The sequence below is a fragment of the Jatropha curcas genome, chromosome 9, assembly GCF_041381405.1.
Source record: "Jatropha curcas cultivar XTBG-Jc1 chromosome 9, XTBG_Jcur_1.0, whole genome shotgun sequence".
NCBI classification, from domain to species: domain Eukaryota; kingdom Viridiplantae; phylum Streptophyta; class Magnoliopsida; order Malpighiales; family Euphorbiaceae; genus Jatropha; species Jatropha curcas.
In genome coordinates, this window is record NC_143159.1 from 6,574,578 (window position 1) to 6,588,633 (window position 14,056).

Below are 14,056 nucleotides of genomic sequence, written 5' to 3' on the forward strand. Positions count from 1 at the left end.
TATCATTATCATCTATACCAGTGGTGGTAGAGATCGAGGAACTCTCTTGCCACGTGTAGTACATTCTGTAGGTGGAAGCCATGGAAGAAGATTAAGATCCTAAGAGAGAGAGAGAGAGGGATTCAGGCTATTATTTATAACAAGTAAACCAAAATTAAGTCTCACCATCTCCTAATCCGAATGGAAAAAGAATAACTTTATTTTCAATAAAAATGATATTGCTTTTATTATTGGGAGAAATTATTAAATGAAATTATAATAATCCACTTGTGCGTTTTTGAAAACCTGAAGAAATTTATGTTTAACTAGAACATACAAAGTTGTGGGTTAAAAAGCAATTGAAAAGAACCTGTACTCATTTTTCTCTTGTATTTTGTTTCTTTTTGAACTTTATAAGTTTGTTTTTCATTCTTTCAATAAATTACCATACTCGAATAGAGAAGAAGTGAAGGAACTTTGAAACTCTTTCTTTCACAGGCTAAGCAGTAAGCACTCCTCAGCACAAAAGACACAGGCATAGTTATGCATATGCTAAATCCAACTATTCTGTATGGCACTCATGGAAACATCTGAAAAAGGAAAAATGCAAAGCTCAAATTGGTTCACACACCCAGAAAAAGATCACCAACCTGGTGACCTGAATAAACAATAACAGACATTTGATGCAGTTCATCTAGTGAATAGAAACACATAATCCAGATACAGCATATAGATTGTTAGTTATAAAACCAGTAAAGTTTTCCCAATTGTATAAAAGGAATGACTGGGTAGAGAAATAATGAAGCGTGTAAATTTTTGATAGGCGTCTCTTGAACAGGAATTTGGAAAAAAAATAAAATAAACAGGAGAGAGAATTAGGCATAGAAGTTTGTCTATTTAGATTCAAGTTTTGCATATTATCAGCTAAAGCATTGTTATTGCAATTAGATGGAGACGGAGACAGGCTGAGAATGTGGCGGATCGATAGGGGAACAAAATATTATACGTATCGAAAGAAAAATGTTATTTCTTACTCTTCTTTCAGTTAGCAAGAGGCAGAAAACAAGATTCTTTGGCTCGATAATGCTATAGCCTTCTTTAATGTTAAAATACTACAATCATCTTAAGAGACTGAGATTACAAGCCAACCATGTACATTATCCACTTCAGACTTGTCGGGCAACAAACCCAGAACAATTTTCCAAATTTAATTGATTCTGCGCAAAGAAACTCACACCTCACTACACTACTGATTGATGATACAATTTAAAGACTTAGAATACAAGACATACCGTTATGACCAAACAGAATAACAGACTTAACATTTATAATACACCATTATCTTACATTGTAAGTTATACAGGTTTCCAAACTGTCAGCACCTCTTGGAACATTTCTAGCATCAACTCTCTGTCCGCTTGCCTGAAAAAATTATTCATTTCTTCTCGAACATCATATATCTTGCCAAAATCAAACAAGTACGTTAAACATCCTCTCTTCAGCTTATTTAACTGGTAAAGCCAGGCTTCTTGCAGCCTCTCAAGGACATTTCCAGAATTGATGTCTTCCAAGAGGCTCTCTTCACAAGCGTTTTTAAGGTCCACAATATCATATTTGTTTGCAGCCCCGAGTAACGCTAACCGGTGCTTCCAGAAATCCTCTTGTTTAATGGTTCCATACAAGTAACTTAGAAGAGACATGCAAGACTCCATTGACATGTCTTCTATGTAGATCGTAGAGGACTCTTTTTCCTTTAGGTCATGGTGGAACATGCTCTGGAAAACAGGTGAACTTGCAGAAAGCATAGCTTTATGAGCTCTTAGAGTGCCATCAGCAGTGTGGATAGTAACATCAGCATGGATGGCTTCATCCAGCATGCGAGAGAGACATCGAAGCGTGCTTTGGGTTGAAACAGACTGCATCATACCATCACTAGGCCATATAGAACTGGCTTCCCCACCCTGTGTTTTTGACAGGGAAAGAACAAAGGCTTTAGCCTGAGGGAGCACAAAAATAATAGTGATTCAACTTCGTATTAGACTCTTAGAAATGTATGCATGCATAATCATCATTTATATGTAATTGGGTTGAATTGCATACTCATTGAATGCGCATGTTTTGTTCTCCATTCTGCTTACTTGAAGAGGAACGAACAAGGTCATAACTTTCTGCCACAGCTAGACTTAAGGTTGTTCAATGAAAAATGAAAATATTGCCAACTTCTACGAGTTCCTTTGATGCAAACAACACCATACTTTTCATGCCTATTTTATACCTAAAAACAAATGTTGTCCCACCAACCATATTGGTACAACATTCTTGCATTTATTATATTATTATTATTATTATTATTATTATTTGAATGCTTAGGAATTTGAGTGCAATTGAAGAACATACTCCTACAGAACATGACCATAAACGTCCAATCATCATCCTTATCTTCTGGAAATTTTGGCAAGAAATCATTCAAGCATCCAAGTTGAGGAAGTAGTTATTTTCAACTAGCGGCCAAACCACCAAATAGGCAGCAGAGTACCACTTGAAATCAATTATGAAGAATATATGGGTGTGCTAGCTAGACTATAAACTATCCATACTAGCATGAACTCCACTTAGACCACCAGGAGCTTCCTAAAAACAGCAAACAATAATAAAGGATTGAGAAATTTAGATTTCAGAGATTCTGAGTTCCAAACCAACTATCTAGAAATGTTTAAACACCTTTTAACTTCCAATTCTACTCTCACCTTCACCAAAAGAAGAGGACTCAAAGATCTCAAAACATGCGCCATCTGGTTTACAGGATACAACTGAGTAGGTAATACTTCTCCCCCTCCTTGTGCCCCTTGCACAATGACAATCCCCACAACCCAGCCCACAAAAATAGGAAAAATAAAAAGCAGACCATCATCATATCATGTCAGACAAGAAAATAAAGAAGCTTACATTCAGAGGGTAGATCTTGATATCCAGAAACTCGACATCAATGATAATGCGACCATGAAATGCGGAATCGACAGGCCAGACAAAGTCTTCACAAGTCCGAAGCAATCTCTCGTGAACTGCAGGAGGATAGTGTTACAACAATCTATTCATTACTGCTCCATCCATATTAATAAGTACAAACTTTCCACAATAAAACATCAGAGATTTGCTACTATTAATCAGAACAGCTAAATGAATGAGATCAAAGATTTTTAGTATATCACTGTTGTTATATTGGCAATGCATGTAGTAAAGCATAATAGTATGTCTTTTCAATTCCATACCATGAAAATAAATCAGTTGCCAAAAGAACATGCCCACCAATGGCATAAGTTTTGCAAATATCAATTTAAACAATGAATAATCGTAGACCACTGCTAATGCAGAAATAGAGCAGGAAGCAGAACTTTCAAGTTTTCATCCAGAAGAAGTGGGAAAATTTAACACAACAGAAAAAGAGCACATATTTAATAAAAAGTGGGAACTGGAACTGATAATATCTAGATACCCACTGACTGTCATCTCTGCGGAAGCATAAGATCAACATCATCCTTTACATATTCTAAGCAACTGAAAGAACAAAAACCCCAGGCAACTTATTTCTATATAAAAGGACTAAGCAAATTCCTAATTTGATTTACAGAAGAACTAAGCAAGACTTCAATATCAAAGGATAAAGCAAGTTCTCAATCCATAAATCAAATGAACAACAGAAATCCTTTCAGTAGTCTATTTTAGGGATACTGATATGAAATCCACAAAAGCACACGTAACAAACAATCATCGGGATGCATGTGTCTTTGCACGTATGTGCATTAATGCATATGTATGTGATTTTGGAATTTTCTTAGAAGAGTCCGCCCCTATCTAGGCCTCATATGTTAAAAGGTAAAATGCAATCTCTAAGAAACCTCCACAAGGTAAAGATCTCACAGAATCATAGTCTGAATACATTTTATGCATTTGGGTGCATTCTAGACAAAAACAAATGTACTAATACCAATTTCATAATTGACTTGATTATCCATCAGAACAAACAGATTCACTTGCATCAAAAGTTTTCTTATCTACAAAAACTAACAGAAATTACAATCACAATTGCCAAAGTCAAACCAGCAACATAAATGAAACCTTCAGCATCATTTACCTTAATATGTTGGTTCTTTTTTTTTTTTTAAAAAAAAAAAAAAAAAAAAAAAAAAAAAAAAAAAAAAAGAAATACTTTTTGGATTCACACATTGATATCTGTATACACGAAAGTAAATTAGAATCCCAAGACTACACATAGCTTGAAGGGACAAAGAAAACATCAAACACGCAATAAAAACAAAATTGCAACAATAAAATAATTAAAGAAGAAAAGATAAACTCATACTTTGAGAAATAGAGGGTTTGCGATTGGCGCCAGCACTAGAGACACGAAGAACAAATCTGGGAATAGGAGGCTGCTCTTTGGAAGTTCGAGATGGCTCTGGAAATAAACGAACGTACAGGTACCGATTCTTCTCTACAGACAAGTGCCTATCAAGACAAAACAAACCGATTAAAAAGAAGCCATATCAATATCAGTAATAAGCCAAAGAAACACAAATATACATATCTATATATATATATATATATATATATATATATATATATACAAGAGTGTATGTAGTACTAACCAGTTCCAAATTCCAACCTTGAAAGGATCGGATTTTTTGTAAGAGCAAGGACCGAAGTTGTCGATCCTCCACTGCGCTAGTCTTGAGATGGTCTCCACCCTTGAATCCGCCATAGCTGCGTGTCTTTCTATCTTGTTGGCTTTGAGTGAGGTGTTTGAAAGAGAGTCAGGAGAGACACGACAGGAGACTTATTGTTTAAGGTGTCGTTGCTAGATGACGGAGGGCTTAGTAAGATTTTAAATTGCAGCTAAAGTAAACATTTTCTTCTCTCGTTGAGAGTTTGAGAGACATAAATCCAAACATAAAAGGAACTTTGGTTGGTAGATGTGACTTTACTGTTTAAGCACTTTTTAGGGAAAAAAATTCAAAAGGAAATCAAGGCTTGTTGCTTCACTTCAAGGGTAATCTACTATTTAGTATTTAGTCGCTAAATTTTCATTAAATTTATATAACATATATGCATTATTTGTTAAAATCACTAATTCATTCATAAAATTTAATCTATTAAATTATTTAGCGATCTAGTTAAAGAAATATTATTTTTACTGTTAAACACTAGTCTAAAATTTATGATTGTAACTGGCGATAGTTATTACTGAAAATTGTAATTTGTAGCCAAGAACAGTTAGCTAATGTATCTTGGTGTTTGATAAAATTTTCATAGTATTACCGTTAAAAATTGAATTACTATTTAGTCCTTCACTCAATTACAAAATTACCACTTTTTCAAACTAGTTTTGCAGTTATTTATACTTACTGAAAGTAAATTAATTTAATATATATATATATATATATCTTCGATTAATTTTTTTTTATAAATTATAATATTATTGACCATTTTTATTTCAATAGAAATCTAAAGACTTTCACAAATAATAAAAAAGAAAGTGAGGATATAATTAATTATGTGGTTACCTTTTTTTTTTTTAAATTCCCTTTCAATATGTTATATGGTTGAGCAATATAACGTGTTTATTACAATCCTATGTCATATTATATATATATATATATATATATATATATATATATATATATATATATATATATATATATATATATATATATATTCTATTTTATATTAAATAATAAATCTTATTATATATTCTTTAATAAATAATAATAATAAGGAGAAGAATAATAAAAAAAAATTATATTTAGTTTTTATAGAATAAGTTACTTTTAGTTTTAATAAATAATTATAATTAATCAAATAATTAAATAGTAATTAAATATATTATATTCTTACCATATTTATTATATATCTTATATAGTATAATATAATTAATCAAAATTAAATTATATTTATTTTCTCAAACCAACAAAATTATAATCATTAAAGATACCATACTTTTATCGAATTTAATATATACCTTACTTTTAATATATGAAAAATCGATATTAACTGTTATATTTTATCAATCAAAATAATAAATTTTTATTGTCGCATTAGTTTGAAAAAAAAACTAAAAAATATGTAATTATAGACCAGTAAAATTTCCATTTAATAGAAGCATGAAAAACATGTCCGTTACTAGTGCATCTTGCATATTAAGAAATTTATATTTTCTTGTCATCGTTTCGTTGAGGTACAAATGAATTAAGTAAATAATAACACTAATAAGAATTAACTCCCAAAATAATATTACTTAGCAATAAAGTAAATAAACATTGAAAATTAAAATAAAATAACTAACTAAATAAATAAAGTGAAAATACGATACCGCGTGCCAAAAATTTTTGAAAATGAGAATTAACTTTACTTTGCTTGTTACAGTTTTAAATTTATATTATAGATATTATATATTATAGATAGATAGCAATTATCATTTATAATTTTGGTATTTCCTTTTTACTTTTTGTTAAAGTTTACGAGCATATAATTAATTTTACAGTTGTTGTTTTTGAAAATGAAATTTATTTCAATGTGTTACAAGGTTTATTAATATAATGTGCTGTATTATAATTTAATATTATATTATATTATATAATGAGTTTTATTTTATATTTTATATCAAATAATATATCTTATAATATATTTTTTATAAATAATATTGAATTATATTTATTCTTTGTAATACTTATAAGAATATCTATAACCAACCAAATTCAAAAATTATTAAAAAATAATAATTAAATAATAATAGCACAGGGGATTAAAATTGACATATCTTTATTTTTTCAATTAATAAAATTAAAATTTTTAAAGATAATATATTTTTACTATATTTAATATATATGTATTTTATGTAGTATATAATATAATTTCTTCCTTTATCTATAGAATTTAAATTTTAAAGAGAATTTAATATACCAATCAAATTAAATTACCTGTATTTTAACCAATAAAATTAAAATTCTTAAAGATATGGCATTACCATATTTAGTGTATACCTTATATAATATAATCTATTTATAGTCTATAATCTATAATATATGTAAAATTGAAAATGAGTGGGATAACATTAGAATTATCAAAAATACTCTCGTTAAATTAATCAGGTGTGGTTTAATTGGTTTTCTCATTTATGTGAGAAATGAAAGGTTTCCAGTTTGAGTCTTTTTTATCGTGAATGTTTTCATTAATTTTGAAAAAGTCATCTCTATTGTGTAGCTCGCCTAAGTTAATTAATTATATATAGATATAAATAGATATACATAAAAGAACTAAATATTTTAATTGGATTAAATCTCAAGAATGAATCAATAGTTTGATAACACTTTTGACTATAGCTCAAGGATGAATTAGTTAATGACCTTTTCTTTTTTTTTTTTTAAAGTTAATTACCTTTAGATTTGTTTCTTAATGCATTTTTAAAGTTTTTTTTTATTTATTTATTCATATTTATACATGAAAAAGTACGGAAAACACAACATATAACATGACAAGACTGTATGAAAAATTTTCTGAATCGTTTATTTGAATAGAAAAATCAAACTATTATTTAGATTAATAATTATTGAAAATAAATTTTTTTAATTAAAATCATCAATTGTGTAAAACTTTTTGTATAAAATAAGAAATTTTCCAACTGGATTGAACCTAAAAAAAATTCTCCAAGAAAAAATTGGAGCCCAGCAAAAATGCTGGACCGACTGGGCTGTAGATGGGCCCATCATGGGGTCAAGTGGCGTGAAAACTGAAAAAGATCAATCCATAATCAATCACGTGATTCATACAATCCTCCTTCCTCGCTTCACCTGATCGGATCTTCAGCTTGACATTTTCTCTCAAAAACCTGATACGAACATAGCTCTACTTCAATCGGAGTTAAGCATTAACTCTTATTTTCTTATCCACGTTACCAAACACCCAATCAGAACAATGTCTTCGGTTTTCAGCGGCGATGAGACTGCTCCCTTCTTCGGCTTCCTCGGAGCCGCGGCTGCTCTCGTCTTCTCTTGTACACAATCTCTCCACTTCCGCTTTTCATTTTTTGTTATATTTTGCCTTTTTCTTGAATTTTTCTCAAAAAAAATTTTGAATTAACAAGATCAGCCTAATTGCGATATCTGATGATAATTAATGGATATATTGATATTTGGGGTTACAGGCATGGGTGCAGCTTATGGGACAGCAAAGAGCGGGGTGGGTGTGGCTTCCATGGGAGTGATGCGACCTGAGCTTGTGATGAAGTCTATAGTTCCAGTAGTCATGGCTGGAGTTTTGGGAATTTATGGGTTAATTATAGCTGTTATTATTAGTACCGGTATTAATCCAAAAGCAAAATCTTATTATCTTTTTGATGGGTATGCTCACTTGTCCTCTGGTCTTGCTTGTGGCCTTGCTGGGTTGTCTGCTGGAATGGCAATTGGGATTGTTGGTGATGCTGGTGTTCGGTAATCTTTCAACTTTTCCTTGTTGCCTTGTTGAATTTTGTTTATGGAAATTTATTGATTGATTCATTTGTTTCTAGTTTAATTGAGTGTAATATAAGAATTAAGATTATTGATTCTATTTTAAGAATATGCCTACTCGTGGATCACCAAAAGATTAACCTCTTGAAATTGATTTCTTAAATTTGATTGTATGTGCATTTGATGCTAGTTGATAATTCTATCATTGCCTAGTTTAGAGTGATGTCTAGTACAAATATACAGTGATAAGTTTCCGTTGCTTTAGTAGAGGTTCCATTTCCATCTGTTAACCCGTCGATGCTTTGGTTGATTTAACCTAGCTTGTTTGCTTTTAATTTTTCTTTTTCTAGAGAATTCATGTTTATATGGTGAGTTATTGGTCTTAGAATCGAACCTCAGTTGTGCTTTTGTGTATCTATCTGATAACAGCTAAGCCATGTTAAGTATCCCATAATGGAATGTATAATGTAATGCAATCAAATGCATCTTTAGTGTAATGTTTGAACAAAAAAAAAACATTTTTGGTTACATTTCATCATGTTACATTACAGCATATTAAACAGTGCCTTAAATGAAAGATACTGATATTACGTTAGCAATAGGAATGGACGGCTTTGGATTTTATGGGATATAGCCACATTGGATATAAAATCATACTGGTAGGAGTTCAAATACTAACCTTGAAATGTTCTAAGCCTTTGCATGTTTCCTTGGCTGAGAAAAATCATGTCCTGTGTTTCTAGCTACTGAATGCAGACTGACAGATTCTTTTCTGGGATTGAGATCCCCTCGGTCAACTTGCTTGTTCTTCTAGGCTACAATACCCCACCTGTTCAATTATCAATTATGCATATAATATGTTTATATGATGTTAATCTATGTCAACGTATTTCAGTGATAAAATTTTTCTTGTTCGAACATATTTCAGGGCTAATGCACAGCAACCAAAACTTTTTGTGGGAATGATTCTTATCCTCATCTTTGCTGAAGCACTTGCTTTGTACGGTCTTATTGTGGGAATCATTCTCTCATCCCGAGCAGGCCAGTCTCGTGCAGAGTGAAAAGGGTCAGTGCGTGATTCTTAATATCCATTATTCTGGAGACCAAGCATTTGATTTGTATCGTATGAGCCGAAGTTGCTTGGATTCTGATTTAGATTGTTTTATTTCATTTGCTTGTATATGTAGGATCCTGGTATTTTGGAACTGTATTATTTATGAATTATGATGATGAGTTTCCTTCTCCTCTCAATTAAAATATAATATGTGATTCAGATGATTCAATCACTAATAGCTTTTCGAACAGTTTTGTTAACGGAACATGTGATTTTCTTCTTTTGTTATTAATTCCAGTATTTTCCTTCATAGTTTGGAATTTCGAGTCAGCTCCTCGCGTGGTCTGATTCCTTTCGATGAGATGTTTGTGTGAAAAGTATTTTGGGACCGTCAACAAGCATGAATTGTGAACTGTGAGAAGTGTGGGACGGGTGCAAATGAGCTTAGCTAAATTCAAACTTACCATGCTCAAAGTTCAAATTGATAGACTTTAGCTCGACTTGAGCTTGAAAATTTTAGGTTGGAGTTTGGTTGGATGGATATTTAAGTTTGAGTGTGTATATATATATATATATATATATATATATATATATATATATATATATATATATATATATGACTTTTTAAATCAAATAGTTAATTTAGTTTCTTTTTTTTACCTTATTTCACTAATACTTTGTTGCCATTAGCTAGAAATAATGTGAATAAAATTTCTGCTGCGGTTCTATAAGTGATGATCAATGTTGACAGAAGAAAGAATAACTATAGAAGGCTTAATCAAAGCAAAAGAAAGGGTAATTTATTATTTAGTCCCTCAGGTTTTACATAATTAATCAACTAATCCCAAGTTTTACGCAAATATCTAATTAGTCCCTCAGGTTTAACTCCGTCTAATTAAAAGGTCCTTCCATCCGAAAAGTTGATTTTTTTCCGTTAATTGAAGACTAAAAGACTAAAATACCCTCTCTGGCTGACGTGGACCAGTATGAAGCGATAAGGGAAAATTATTATTTAGTCCCTCAGGTTTTACATAATTATCCAACTAATCTCAAGTTTTGCGTAAATATTTGTCCCTCAGGTTTAACTCCGTCTAATTAAAAGGTCCTTCCATCCGAAAAGATTAAAATACTCCTCCCTAGCTGACGTGGACCAGTATGAAGCGATAATGATATACCTAGTTTGTTTCCCTTTTATTCCTTCCATGTCATAATGATATACCTAGTTTATCGTTTGCACAGATAACCTTGCATTAAATATTAATATTCATATTCAAAGTTATGAAATTATAATAATATAGGTGGCAATAATAATTACTTTTTTATCTATAAATAACTATTGTTTTAGAGCCCGTGTTTTCTCCGCAAATATCTTTTTTTTTAATATTAATGAGTAATTAATTTTTTTTTTAATTTTATCCTTATTTATATTAAATTTAATAATTATTTTTATAATTTTTCAAAATCATATAACATCTCCTCTCTTACTTAAGGTTACTTAATAAAATTAATTAATATTTTGTTATAATTTATAAGAATAAATTTACTTACTTAATTACCATAAAAACATTAAAAGTATTTATGAATAGATGGAATACTTTGTTTTTTTTTTTTTTTTAGATTTTATCAATGATAATAGTAATGTTTCTTGATAAAATTTGCATATTAAATATGAATAAAATAGAAAATTATGTTTATTATTTTTTTTTCTAAAAAAGAAACTATGATGATAATTTGGGGTAAAAAGAAAAATGAGGTATTTACTTTTTTTAAGAGGTATTTACTTTCATGATTCACTTAAATTTAATAATATTTAATTAGAACATCAAATTAATTTTTTTATCCTTTTTTTAATACTGTCTTTGTTCCATAATACTTTTCAGATTTGAGAAAATAGTTTGTTCTAAAATATTTGTCTAATTTGGTCTAAAATACTTGTTATATTTGCGGTTTTATGGAAAAAAACCAACTTTCGAACGAAAGGACCTTTTAATTAGACGGAATTAAACTTGAGGGACTAGTTAGATATTTTCGCAAAACTTGGGATTAGTTAGATAATTATGTAAAACTTGAATGACTAAATAATAATTTTCTCTTATCGCTTCATACTGGTCCACGTCAGCCAGGGAGGGTATTTTAGTCTTTTAGTCTTCAATTAACGGAAAAAATCAACTTTTCAGACGGAAGGACCTTTTAATTAGACGGAGTTAAACCTGAGGGACTAGTTAGATATTTGCGCAAAACTTGGGATTAGTTGGTTAATTATGTAAAACCTGAGGGACTAAATAATAAATTACCCCAAAAGAAAACTAATTAAGATGAAAGTGCCAGTAAAAATGGATAGGAAGCTATAAAATCAATATCTGTGAGATCCTAACACAAACCATAATTTTTGTTGAATGGATAATGCAAAATTAAAAATAATCTATTTATATGATAAAAAGGCAATAAAATATTAATGCGAATAAAGAAAAAATACGAAACCATATTTTATTGAAACGGAGTAATCTTATTAATTTTGATGTTAAAAAACCATTATTTAGCTTATGTTATTTAAATTTTAGTTATTGTGATTGAATACATTAGTTTATCTTTAGTTAAAAGTTTAATTCAGGAAACTTTTTTTATATAATTGAACCTACGAATTATATATATATATATATATAACTTTTGGTATCCTTAACTTGAAAAATGATTTTGTGGCCATCTTTTGATCTTGTGATTTCTAAATTTTATTTTTTATAATAGTTTCATACTGAATAAGCTCCAAGAAATCATAAGTTAACAAAACAAAATTAAAAAATAAAGTTGAAGAAAAAAACATAGAAAACTAAAGAAATGAATAACATACTTTCAAAATTGAGAAGCCATAAATTCTTTTGTAAAAATTTAAAGATTGAATTTTGTATTTGGTCGAGTTTGCTTAAGAAATGAAGAAGATACTTCTAATCTTCTATGTCCTTGTGTTGAGGCATATATGGTGGATCTCATTCTCAACAAAGTATTAATACAAGCCTTGACTAGAATTGCAAAAATACTCCAGAAATCAAATCATACCCTGTCCACTCAAGAAAGAACATGGGAGATTTAGCTTAATCAAAGTTTCAAATTCACCCATTTGATCTTCACAATCAGAAATAAAACTCAATTCTTCCACTTGAATCTTTAACAAGTCACACCCACTATCTTATATGACCGCATGTGCCCAAATCGAAAGTCTACTCAACACAGTTGACCAATAATTTCCTTTTCCTATAAATAGAGAACAACGCTCCCTGTCCCGTTATCAATTTATCACAATCGGTTTATCACGCAAAAAAGAAACAGTTACAGATAAAGGAGTAGAAAGAAATATGGCAACAACGGCAGCCGCTGCGGAAGGAGCTCCGAAGATTGTGTGGAATGAGAAGGAAACTAGATTTGAAACGGAAGACAAAGAGGCATACATCGAGTATGTGCTTAGAAACGATGGGAAAGTGATGGATTTAGTCCACACATATGTCCCGAGTTCAAAGAGAGGCTTAGGCATGGCTTCTCACCTTTGTCTTGCAGCTCTTACTCATGCCAAGTCCAACTCCATCTCTATCATCCCTTCCTGCTCCTACGTTTCTGTGAGTCCATTTCCCTTTCTGGCTTTTGTCTATTTATCGTACTTCGATTTTCTTTGTGAAGAATTGTTAAATCTGATATGAACTGACCTTAGGGTTTCGTTTATTTGAATTATTCCCCTTCGCTTGGCAGGACACCTTTCTTCCGCGGAATCCGTCTTGGAAATCTGTTGTTTACTCAGAAGAACCCAAATCCAATATATAAGTAACCAGCTTCTGCCATACGAGGACGGGTTGCTTGTAATTTGTAATAATAAATCAGTAGTTTGTGATAATTTCCTGGATGTTCACCTATTTATCAGCAGAAAAATAATCTCTGCTTGCTTCCTGTATTTTGTTTATCCATCTTTATGCAGTGCTTCTCGTATGCCTTTTCACTCTGATCAAATTCGCGGCGTGTGTGCTGCATTAGTCTGTTTTTATTTTTGTTTTTCCTTGTTATAAAAATATTCATTATAAATGAATTAGAGCTATATAACTCTGTCCAACGCATGCATAAATAGATGACTAGAAGTACCAAATGTTCAAAACAAAAAATCAGAGGCTTAATATGTACTGTTGAACTTTATTAACTTGTGTCACCTTAACTATCCATAAAATACTTCAATTTATAAAATTATATATATTAAACGCTTTACTTTTTAAATTTATTTTATTAAACATTTCGATTTTTAAAATTAAATCAATTAAATACACATTAAAAAGCTAAAATTTATGAAAAATTATTTTTCTAAAAATCATGTTAACTAAATATCAAATTAATATTTTGCACATAAAAGCCAAAAGCCTAAAAATTATTAATATTTGTATCAAAAAACGTGTAGTATTATCAGAATTTATAAGTTCAAATACATAATAGGCTTTATAGGCCATCCGTGAAATTCAGAGTACCACAAAGTTAAAATTACAAAGTTCAA

At 30.4% G+C, this 14,056-nt stretch overlaps 3 protein-coding genes across 4 annotated transcripts; 2 read left to right on the top strand and 1 right to left on the bottom strand.

The window, feature by feature from the left end:
- Positions 1–1,073: 1,073 nt before the first annotated feature.
- Positions 1,074–4,942, bottom strand: LOC149493528 (BTB/POZ domain-containing protein). Of its 2 annotated transcripts, none has more exons than XM_089726476.1 (4): positions 4,626–4,942; positions 4,340–4,485; positions 2,926–3,041; positions 1,074–1,976 (listed from the first exon to the last, which is right to left on the bottom strand). In XM_089726476.1, exons 1-4 carry the CDS (start codon positions 4,736–4,738, stop codon positions 1,335–1,337), a joined length of 1,017 nt encoding a protein of 338 aa, XP_089582602.1. In that variant the 5' UTR covers positions 4,739–4,942; the 3' UTR covers positions 1,074–1,334. The 2 variants fall into 2 exon arrangements, with proteins under 2 accessions (XP_089582602.1, XP_089582603.1); XM_089726477.1 differs by having other exon boundaries at positions 1,074–1,940; positions 4,626–4,935.
- Positions 4,943–7,807: 2,865 nt separating this feature from the next.
- LOC105643400 (V-type proton ATPase 16 kDa proteolipid subunit) lies at positions 7,808–9,766 on the top strand. Its single transcript, XM_089725772.1, has 3 exons — positions 7,808–8,026; positions 8,177–8,462; positions 9,409–9,766. Exons 1-3 carry the CDS (start codon positions 7,948–7,950, stop codon positions 9,539–9,541), a joined length of 498 nt encoding a protein of 165 aa, XP_089581898.1. The 5' UTR covers positions 7,808–7,947; the 3' UTR covers positions 9,542–9,766.
- Positions 9,767–12,661: 2,895 nt separating this feature from the next.
- On the top strand, positions 12,662–13,527 carry LOC105638949 (Acyl-CoA N-acyltransferases (NAT) superfamily protein). The gene is made up of 2 exons (XM_012222866.4): positions 12,662–13,142; positions 13,273–13,527. Exons 1-2 carry the CDS (start codon positions 12,885–12,887, stop codon positions 13,342–13,344), a joined length of 330 nt encoding a protein of 109 aa, XP_012078256.1. The 5' UTR covers positions 12,662–12,884; the 3' UTR covers positions 13,345–13,527.
- The last annotated feature ends 529 nt before the right edge of the window (positions 13,528–14,056 follow it).